Raw genomic sequence first — 12,064 nt, forward strand, 5'->3', positions numbered from 1 at the left:
CTTGTGACTAGACATGACCAGAAGATACTAGATAACCCTTATTAATTGTTTGTTCACTGGGTCAGAAGTCATGCATAATAACCTGATCACATGACTAATTGGCTGCTGATAGGGGGCATACATGTTTTACAAACATATCTTGTTTATCCGAAATTGCTTTTGAAAGCAAAAGTAGTGTTGATCATTTCATACCTATATAATTATTAAATCAGATGGGTCGCAGTGGTGGCGGATTTATGACGAAATTATGACGAATCATCTGACATTTAAAAGGTTTACAGTATTGGTTATATTTTGCTGTTGTTTTTTTTGTTGTAGTTGTTGGATTGTTTTTTGTTGATTTTGTTTGTTTGTTGTTGTTTTTTGTTGTTGTTGTTGATGTTGTTTTTTGTTGTCGTTTTTGTTGTTGTTGTTTTATTTTTGTCAGTATCACAGTTGTACTAGAATACGTGTTGACTGCAAACTTAGAGTATGGTAAACAAGATCAACAATGAAAGGCGGCGTTCAATGAACGCTACCCCCATACGACCAAGCAACAAGGACCAGCGGCCAGGAACCCAGGAGGAAACTGTTGTACAGATGAGCCAAGAAATGTCACTCAAAAGAGTGTAAAAATATATTTAAGATTAGCAACTGTTAATAACATAACATATACATGTACAGTCTCTTACTAAATACTTATAATCAAATATTGTAATTACACTTGACATACATTCAATAATACAGCAAGGTAATGCTACAGAACACACTAGTAAAGCAAATGATATTGCTAGTAAACACTGACATACCCAGAAAGTGTAAGCCGCAAAGATCATGGTAGCAATAGTCAGTAATAATGATATAAGACATAGAGCAATCACAGAGGCCCCGATCAGTTCTGAAGTGTTTTCTAACTGCCAGTCTGAAATAGGAAAATCAAGTTTTGATATTTAAGTCATGTTTCCACTACATCAAAAGACAACTGAAACTCGTATTGAAAAACGAGTTCAACGGAAATTCCGACTTACGCTTTCTGTGTCAAAGTGACCCTTTGGTTATTATTTTATAGTTTTCTAATTGTATGGATGTCTGTTAAATAAGAAATGGAAATCTATACATCAATATTTTTCCAGGTGCCCTTTAGGGAGGTAATTATGTTATAATTAATAAGAAAAGAGACATAAAGAAAGAAGAAAATATCTTGGTAATTCGGTTTAAAACTGACATTTATATAGTGAGTTATAGTTATATTCATATAGTATAGCATCAAGCTGTCCTACAGGCTACATGTAAACGGGTGTGATAATACGGGTGTTAATAAAACATAACAACAGTGAGAGCATAGTTCTCTCAATGAAACTGCAAATTTTACTTTTATGCAAATAATTAAACAAATATGTTAAGGTTCTTTTACCTCCGTTAGCTTTAAAACCACAAGCCATAATATATGGAACCAACTTAACTCCTTGCTAAAACACAACAACATTTTTATGTAAAACAAATAAAACATATTTAATATTGAATTCATCACTTACCTGATAAAGACAGATTCATGTCTTTGCACTTTATTCTACTAGATCGTGTGTCAAGGTCAACCGACACTTGCCCATTATTGTCCAGATCAACAAATTCCACCTGTAAAAGTCAAATTTTAAAAATCACTTTATTGAATCCATATTATTTTAATCGCCATCCTTATTGCCGTTTGATAGAATGATAGGACTATCTACTATTGTATAAGTCATATGCTTCAAAATAAAGATATTTCGTAACAGGGCCTGCTCCAATTATTTATTATAAGCAATTGATCGGATGTCTTGAACTTAATCTTTATCACCTTTTAAAAAATTGTACAAATGACAATGGGAATAAAACGAATGTACTTAAATAATATATAGAATGTCCAATTTGCAGACTGCTTTACCTTTAATCTACTGGTCCGCTCTCTATGTAATAGAAAGAGCACCGAAATACGAGGCTATCTTATTTGTACGAGGGGGGCTAACCCCAGAGTATTAATCAGATTGCCGAGTGTTTTGGTGTTCTTTCTCTTTTGTATCATAGTCAAACATAAAACGCGTTTTTTGTTGTCACAATATGAAACCCCAGAAAAAAGTAACAAATGAACGAGCATCTTTATATCATATTTATGTCGCGTTTCCTTTCTCTGTCGCCACAAAAAGTAAACCCCAGCAAAAATGAACCAATCAATGGGCGTGCTCAGGAGTGCTGGTAACTAATACTAGTACCTGCACTCCAGTTAACGCACTGTGCATGTATATGTATACGATTTAACTCTGACACAGAACAGAAAGGTCCCCAAACTATGATACAATATAAATTAGAGAAGCGGACGATTCGTTTCCCGAACTTCTTTTTTTAAACAAACGTTACTGGTGCGCTATAAATAGCTCTCGGGACGCTGTTTTGAAGACTTAACAGTGACATGATGCACTTTTCCAAGACAGAATTACTGAAATACTAGGTTTAAACAACACAGAATCGTGTTTCAACAAAGAATAAAAGCTGAAGGCCGCTTTAAGGAATTTTGAAATATATTTTATACATTTAAATTTTCATGTCAGGATTGTCAATGTAATTGTAAGAAAAATAAAATACACTCACCCAACCCTCTACTCGTAGACAAGTTGCCTTCCTACTGCTTTCATGTGAACGTACAGAATGGAGCTTAAAGTGAAGTGTTGTTGACAACATCCTAACAAAGATATAGCACCAAATAAAATGTAAAATGTGGCACAGTTAAACAACAATCATACGACCACTTCCTGACTTGTATTCAAACTAGCTGTTTTCGAGGGTTTGTGATAACTTTGAAACTTCTCAAATTACTATTTGAGCCTATTACTAATACATGTAAACAGGTTAATAATATGCTCAATGTGTATTTATCATTGTTTCATAGTTCTATTTTATTTTTTTATTTTTTATTTACAGTTTTTACAGCTTCAAGTGATATCGGCAGAAGGTCTTATAATAATTCTACCATCTTTTGTAATGCCCAAAACCTACTTGCTTATTAAAATACTTTTGTGAAGTAAATTTGATTAGAGTTTGTATTGGAAGAAAAATGATAAAGACTAAAAATCTATATACACCATTATGTAAGACAAACCTTTTTATTGGTTGTGACAGATTGTGATGATCAAATTCACGGGTGATATTATAACTGTACACCGTCTCATTTTCATGCGTTAAATCTACGGTCAGTCCTTTGTCAATAGGAAACGTTATGTCTGCAATTAATAAAAAAAAACAATATGTTTATTTGTAGGTTGTGTGTTACTTTTCTGGAATTACTTTTTTATAATTTAATTTTTTCCACCAATGAATAAACGATATCGTAGATTGCCTTTTCCCTAACGGTCTAAAACAGCAACAAAAGCTCGAAAAGAACAAAAGACGATCTGCGACTGCAGTCACAAAATCTCTTACACTTTCGTTTTAAACCACATCCCATTTCGTTGGCATTAGTTTTAATAACATATTAGCTCTGTTTGTATCATCAAGTAGATCTAAAGATTGGCAGAAAAAAATTCACAACTACATAATGTACTTCACGTTTTCGCTTCATTTTGCTTTGTCTGTGTTTGTTTTGTTTTAATTATTTAATGAGTCTTTATATAGTATTGAATTAGTGAATGTTATAGTCTGATTTATTTTGCCTGTCAATTATGAATACATTATAGCACTTATTTAAATATTCGATCCCACTTCGGTTCTGTCCGTATAGTTTACGAGATTTATATCAATTATATAACTACTATTTGGAAAAGTGATACTATGTATATGTAATATGTTATCGTCACATCCGCAATAGCACAGTCGATAAAGTGATTATGTCATATATCAGAGGTCTGTGGTTCGATCCCAATTTTTTTTGCCATTGTTTGTAGACTTTCTTTCTTTATTTTGCAATATTTTTTTATGGCCAAGTGCTTGCCAGTTGTCAACACGAATATACTGATTTTTCTCGTTTTGTATTGTATTTTACGGCACTGAAATGACATTAAATGATTTTAATCCGAATGAATTTTAAATATTATTTATAAAACCATGTTAGTTATAACAGAGTGTAGCTTTTATGAAAATTTGTGCAAAACATATTAAAATCAAAGGGCTGCAAGCTCTGTGCTATTTTCTGATCTTTGCTACTAAATCGTACTGTATATCTGTATGTATTTTCCTGTATAAGTTTATTTTTTATATACTATAATTCATCTTGCAGGACACCGAGATGCAGCGATCGCGTTTAGATTTTTTACTATAACAGTTTGAGTTTGATGCATACGGAATTTTGCATGACCAGAGTTGCATCAAAAATCATTTATGTTATTTTTTATGACAGTCACACTTTACCCTTTCATATCGTGGCTTAAAAAAGACACTTAAAAATAGTTGTCTCGACTGGGATTTGAACCCGAGACGTCTCGCACCTTGGACGAGCACGTTACCCCTGCACCACGTGGAAGTTATACGAAGAAAACTGAATAAATTCAAATGATTCTATAGAAATTTAGGGTTTATAATCCTTATTAAGTTTGAGGTATTTTGTTCACGATAAACCTGTTGTTTAACACTGGTTTAAATAATTTAGCAAAACTATTATCGCCAAAACAGTCTGACATGTATATATCCCACTACTCGACAGTCAGATTTATCTCAAGTATACGGTAATCAACATCGCTAAAAAGCATTTTCATTGAATAAAATGATATTCATCCGCGTAATTTGTGATTGTGCATTTATTGACAATTCTATAAGCCAACACTACTGCGTTGTAATTTGTTGGATACTTGTAACAAAACAAAAATATTTCTTTCTTTTACATCGCTAACTGTAAGCTGTTTTTGAGAACTACTTGTTGTTAGGTTTGTCGTGAAGCGCTGTGCCAGAGATTGAATGTCAGCATTGTATTTCCTGATCTGCGATCAGAAAATACAAAAACAAAAAGAACAACATTCAAGTCATTACTTTAATATAATACTTTTAAAAATAGTTATAAATATGCAAAAAATAAAAAACATAGACATACGCGGTTTCGATCTAACAACAGGTAGGACATTTAGAAATTATAAACCTACAGTTTACCTTTTTGCGTACAACGATTTCGTAGAAACAAATTATATATAACCACATCTTACTGTGTACAACTCACGAAATTTACCGAAAATTTATCGAAGATTAATTGATTGTGTGCATTGACCATGTGATTAGTGTGCAATTGATAGGATAATAAAATCAAAAAATACCAGATATGGTTATCCCTTCTCCAATACTCGCATCATGAAAACCGGGAAAGTCAAAATATTTCATTGTTGCTATCATTTCGTCGTCTGCTGTTCGAACATAGTACCCAATGGCTTCTCTTTCTGCGTTATAATACTGCAATATTTTAAATAGGAAGTTATACAATATGACAACTTTGGTTTGTAAACGGAAATACACGATTTTATACCTTTGACAATTTCGGTATACTTTCATTTTAATAAAATAACAATTTATTTTGTGAAGATGACATATTAAGAGTGCATAATAAACATGGAACTTATTTCCAATATGGCCTTCTATACATATATAACACTCTTACAAATACATAGCATTTATGTAGCTTATGGAAATTAGTATCTTAACTTCGTATGCACATGCAATCATCAACCAATCTTAACGAAATAAACAAAACAAAAAAAGAGAGCTATATAAATTTCTGTTAAAAATCAGTTAAAAGTTTTAGAGCTTAAAGCTGTATTTTTAATTAAATAATCCTTTAGTTTACCCTTAAAAGGTGACAATTTACTTTTTAGTTTTATGTCGGTTGGAAATGTATTCCATAAATGTGCCGCTTTGTATGTAAATATTTGTGTCATATAATTTGTCCGTGGCCTGAAGTGAATTAGATCATTATTCGCTGAAGAGCGAAGATTATATCTATTATTACTAGGAAAAAACAAGTAGTTCAGATATATCTAATACTTGGCGAGTCTTTCACAATGAATTTGATAGTAAAAAAACTCGACGACATTAATTATATCATATATCTTAGGAAAATTAGATTACAAAATTTAGATAGCTATAAGCCTCGAACAAGTACCTTTTGCAATAAAATACATCCCAATTGTGTATAATTTGATGAACGGATAAAAGCGCTTTTCACTTAAGCACATGATTGGTTGCTTAGACTATAGAAACAGGAAGTTAACACAATTATATATATGTGTGTGTCATTATACATGTATTTTGATACACTTACAATACATTTTTTCGTTGTTTTGTTTTTATTGTTTGTTGTTTTGTAAGTACATTAATAAGACTGATATTCGTTTATATAAGTACATGTAGCATAGTCATCGCTTTTACATGTACAGCTATTTAAAAGTGGTGGAATAAAGTAAAAGAAAAAAACTGAAAGCAAAAAAAATTATATTATTAGATGTTTAAAATTGAAACTATTAAATGTGAAAAAACACGTTAAAAGTATTAAAACAAGCACTTTGGTTTGATTATAAAAACTAAAATCGATCAGCGAATAAAAAAATACTTAGTATCACTTTTTTGTGTGTAACAACGTATTAATTGTATCAATTTATATTCATGTTTCTAAAAATAAAACATTACCATCCAAGTTTAAATCTATGTCAAGTTATTTGAACAGCTAACTTCCTGACTGGCTGTACTTTAATATTCTCTCATTTTCAGTTTCGGGACTATCAATTCAAGGAAGTAAATACTATGTTATGAGTACAATTGTTGTTGTTTTTATTGCAAACCGCAAACAGAAGTCGCCCTCATCACAAGTAGTACTTCCGTATTTCAGATTCCTTCAAATTTTTGGAAATAAATCCTTATTGGCTAAGCTTTATTAGGTTAAAATGTAATTTTGATACATTTTTAAAACGGAAAAAAGCGGACGATGGCATGTACAGGAAATAATCTGGCCGATTCGATATTTTCATTTTGACAAAGAAAGCAAACAATTCTAAATCTGAGAAACTGTATCATAGAAGTGTTTCGAAATATTTTTAGTCCTTAATCTGCAGAAATTTTAAGTGGTCTTGCTCAGCTTCCGACTTTTTGAAGTGCTCATTAATATTTTTTAAGAACGTGGTTTTCGGCAATTAGTGAAGAACCAGGTCAGACTTGACGGAAATTGGCCAGGTTCTATAGTGGTGGCAATGGGTTTATCACCTTTGGTTTTATCAGGGTAAAGGCAAATTCACTTACGTTTTTAACAGCATAGTTAATACCACTCTCGAGATCATCAATATTATACACGGCAAAGTCACCTTGTGCAGGAGGATATGGCAGCGTTTCCCAACCTGTAAAATAAATAGTCCATCGAACTAGTGAGCAATGATATTGTGCTGCCTATCATAGTAAAACATTACTTATTACTTTTTTAGAAAACTAATTGCTCAAAGAAAAGTTAAGATATCTGCTTTATGTATTGAACTTAAATAATCTTAATTATATCCGAAATATTGTAACCCTAGTAGCTGCGCATGCGCCAAAGAAGAACCATATGAATCAAGAAAATGCATTACTAGCGTCCCAGTTTTTTAAAAGAAGATGTCGAAGGACAAGATGGCCTCTGTTGACAACTGAACTAAAGTTTCCTCGATCATTTCCAAACTGGAACATCTGAATTGTAAAAAGTAGAGCAAAAAGTCATGAAAAATAAAGTGAGAGTAAAACAGTGGTCCTACACAGTTGGGTGGATTGCAATTACCGCTGACTAATAATTAAAAATAGTTCGAATTTAGAGCTTAATGTCTGCCAGGATATTTATAGTTTATCATGTATAAGATTATATAGCTAGATATTACTGGTTGTTTAATTTATGTGCTCGATAAAGCATGAATCATAACTACATAAGAACATATCTCATTTGTATCTATAAGCATTGTAAGATTTATCAATGTAATTTAAATTCTTATTTTAGATTATCAGATTATGAAACTTCTGACTAGTAAATCAATAAAAAATAGAGCAAAAATAGTTTCAAGGATCAAACCTGACTTGTAAGTAGAGCTACTTTTATGATTTGCATCAAGAAGACGAAACAGTAAATAAAATGGAAGTTGCATGTGTTCCCCTTAAATTTGAATGCTGAATAGAAGTAAAGCCTCAACAGTTTACGAAGTCTCTTTGCTTCATCCTCGTAATCAGCGACTTTGTTACCATCCGGTCTGTCTTTCCTAACTGCGAACAAAAATTCATAGTGTAAATTAAAATATTTATGTAAGAGTAAGCGTTCTTGTTAGCTGATAATAGGGCGGCAACTCTTTGTTACAGACTGATATAGCAAATTTTGCTTTTATCTAAATGCTTTATTTGCAAATATCTGACTCTTTCTTAGTAATTCCTTTGATAAACGTAAAAGTACGCAGCTATAAAACGGTACTACAATAGCTTTGTTGTTATGATTGCATTGTTGTTGCCGTTTTGATCATTTACTCTTAGTGGCAAAAAGTTTGTAAGGAGATCGAAATGCAAATGTAATCACGGTGACAGTAAATCGTATTTTAAGTGTAAAAGAGGCAAAAATAAATAATAATAATAAATAAATACCACATTTATATAGCGCCCTTTTCATTAAAATGTTCAAAGGCGCTTTACATCAATCATATATGTCTAAAACAATATAAATGAACAGGATTATGAACATTAAAAATATTTTGCATTAACTAATTAAAAGTATAAATTATGGAATTATTTTTACATATTAATACAATATAACTTAAAGATCCTTAAAACTCACTTTACAATATTATTGTCATACATTAAAATTGTCTTCAATATATAAATGTGTAAGAAATAATGTGCCTTTTAACATAAACTCATAAATAAATATTAAAAGCTACTTTAAATGCATATTGATGATTTTCATTGTTTTGTTGTCATACTTTACAACAGAAAATATATGAACGATTGATAGAAGAATGAATACAGCGACATCAGACTAAAAGAATATTGAACCTAACGAACCTGGATAGCATGAGTACTGCTACACCAAGGTCCAGTATCACCACTATCACCACAGGAGGAAAGGGCCACGCCCCACACCTTAACACTAAATATTCTTGAAATCTGACCCCTCTGCATTCACGAGCCATATATTATATAACACATGTAAATTATTATGATAAATCAATGTTAGTTTTTTGTTTGTTTTTTTTTTATTTAAAAAAAGAAATATTCTGTGCTTAAAAATGCTAGCAATGGATTTATAATAATAGATAAGATCTTGCTAAATCATCGTTATAAAACAATAGAAATACTAAATTGATTTAAAAATTGTTTGTTTAAAAAAAAAAACTTTTTAATAAAACTAATATTGCTTAAAAAAAATGCTTATCTTGCGTTGGTCTTTTTAAATGCGTATTAAGCCAATGCTTCTAAGATAAAGAAGAAATTCTAATAACATTGATTAAATAACTCCGCATGGAACATTACCCGTTTGCTTCATTTCAAATTGACAAAAAGCTGTTTAGAGATTATTTCTTATTTTGAAATATAATCAGTTTATAATGAACGTTAATCTTCACTGCAAATTCTAAATTGTGCTTTGATTATTTGATTATATGTTCCGTGTCAATAAATTTGTATGTTTATTAAAAAATACTTACATAAATCTTGTACTAACTTACCGCTAGTTTCTAATTCCATTTTCGCTATAATGACATGAGGATATTATGAAATATATATTCTAGCAATTTTAACTTTCAATTTCACTTTCATAAATGTATAGAAAAGCTTTTTTCATGAACATCCTAGTTAGATAGAAAAGCTTCTCGGTTTCACTTTAATAAATACTTTTTTTTCAAATCTTGATAACACGCCTTTCTTAAGGTATCCAGTCCATCATATATGCTCGGGAAAACACCGTGCCACATAAAAGGAAGTAAGCGTCTGTTTTCCTCGGAGCAGAATGAAAATAAAGTTTTGCATAAAAGTTGCACACAGATAACTACTTTATCGGAAATGTAAACAGGAATTAAAGCATCATGCCTCCAGATTTATGCTATTTTCATGATTTTTTTTAAAATATGTGTAAACGTAAAATGAAGTGAAGAGACCAAAAGGAACCATTTTACACCTATCTATTTGCACTTACAACTCACGTAAGTTACTAAAATGATGTAAAAATTTGCAACAAACCCCTTTCTTCGTTAGTAACGCAGTAGAAATATAGTCATAATATTTTAATACAATAAGTCATTAACCACGTATTACATGTCAAATATTGATTGAATCTTTAGTATTTTACATTCCTAAAGTCCTAAAGTCTAAGTAATTTTTTTTTTTTTTTTTTTTTTTTGAAGTTTGATTTTATTGAATTAGTTTGGCATGTAGCTTTAAAGGTTCAGATCAGATATGCACGAGCTGTCATTGCATTGTTTTATAAGCGTGACTCGTGACATCACATTAAAACAGGTAACTGCAATTATGGCCCGCTTTTCATTATTAAATATAACATACAATACCACATTAAAAGCTAGTGACGAAATTCATGTGTCTGTATGATTGCAGAATTACTTTTATCAAAGCCCTCGGACATGTTTAATCATTGTCCATACGGACTCGGGCTTTAAATGCGTTCTCGTGTTCTTCTGCAGATGTTAACGCTTGACAAACAGGTGCGTCAACAATCTATTGTCAAATGAACGTCTTTAAAAGTTTAGATAAAATAAGATACGCAAAAGGACGCAAGTTACCGAACTTTTACGAGTTATTGATGGATCTAGAACCTTAACAAATGTTTATCAATAAAGCTGTTATAATTAACGGACTAATTTCTTTATCGTTACAAAGAAACCTTCATTATAAACAAATTACGTGACAGGAAGTCTGTACTTGGGGAAGAGAATGTCGTAAATGAACTCAATGAGGAAGAAGTGAACATTTTACAAACTGGACTATTTCAAAAATATCTAATTTAAGTTGTGTAGCCTTACAATTATTTTGAAATATTTTTTGTAATCAATCTAGTCGAATTTTAAGTATTATAATTATAGAAAATGAATTTTCATAGTTTTTTAACATAATCATTATTTTATATGCTTATCGATATCCAATGCTCAGAATTGATAAAAGTATTTTAAAGAACTGATAATTGATATACAGTTTCTATTTAAATGTAAAATAAACATCTTCTGCATGTCACGTTTAAAAGTGAATCGGTCAACAGGGAGCATAGTTTCCATAAGTATTTCAAATGTTGATAAAAATATTACTTTAAAAATGATAATATAGTGCTTAGTCTAATCGTGTATCATATACTTGCCAACAACACCCATATAATTATAATTATTTCGTGGTTTGTTGTTATTTTCTGATACTAAATAATATCAACTTAATTATTTATTGTACATCAGACTTTCCATTAAAGACCAATTCACTTTAAACTCCACACACTATATTTATACATAGTGTCAATTAAAAAGAATCTTACCAGTTAAAACAACGTCATTTAGTCTTGCTGCTGAATTATTTTCATGCTGATCTTCATTCTTGATATCTATTTGAAACAAAATGCATTGAATTTGAATGTCAGTCAACATTGCTAAGATTGCCATAATCATTATAATAATAATAATTGTCATCATCATCATCATCATCATCATTACCACCACCATCATTATCATCATAACCACAATCACCACCACCACCATCACCATCATTATCAACATTAACATTACTTCCACCATCATAATAATCATAACCATCACCATCATTAAATACCATTCCATTACCACCACTGGGTCAAAAATTTTTCATTAACAAACCTTTTACATAAAATTCCCACCCACTGTAAATCTTTAAAATCATAACCACCCCCACTTTATATTTTCCCGCCCTTGTAAATCATTATTTTATACCACCCATCTTTAAAAATCATCCTTTACCCATTTTATCTTTATAAATTAACCACCACCATCTTTTACCCATCTTAAACCACAATCCCCAAACCCCCATCACCACTTTATAAATTCTTTTAAATTTTCCCCAAAAACCAAATCAAAATTTAATCAAATTTAAAAAAACCATAATTATAAATCTTCCCACC

The 12,064-nt window shown here is 30.9% G+C and overlaps 1 protein-coding gene across 2 annotated transcripts; it reads right to left on the reverse strand.

Moving 5' to 3' along the window:
* Nucleotides 1-611: 611 nt before the first annotated feature.
* On the reverse strand, nt 612-11,559 carry LOC132723236 (mucolipin-3-like). 2 transcript variants are annotated; one of them, XM_060707916.1, is made up of 9 exons: nt 11,450-11,559; nt 8,009-8,196; nt 7,539-7,635; nt 7,219-7,313; nt 5,250-5,382; nt 3,113-3,233; nt 2,605-2,695; nt 1,515-1,614; nt 612-901 (listed from the first exon to the last, which is right to left on the reverse strand). In XM_060707916.1, exons 1-9 carry the CDS (start codon nt 11,556-11,558, stop codon nt 627-629), a joined length of 1,209 nt encoding a protein of 402 aa, XP_060563899.1. In that variant the 5' UTR covers nt 11,559; the 3' UTR covers nt 612-626. The 2 variants fall into 2 exon arrangements, with proteins under 2 accessions (XP_060563899.1, XP_060563900.1); XM_060707917.1 differs by lacking the exon at nt 11,450-11,559 and adding an exon at nt 9,645-9,927.
* Between the last annotated feature and the right edge of the window lie 505 nt (nt 11,560-12,064).

The sequence above is a fragment of the Ruditapes philippinarum genome, unplaced genomic scaffold, assembly GCF_026571515.1.
Source record: "Ruditapes philippinarum isolate M1 unplaced genomic scaffold, ASM2657151v2 ctg2815_1_1_1_1, whole genome shotgun sequence".
NCBI lineage: Eukaryota > Metazoa > Mollusca > Bivalvia > Venerida > Veneridae > Ruditapes > Ruditapes philippinarum.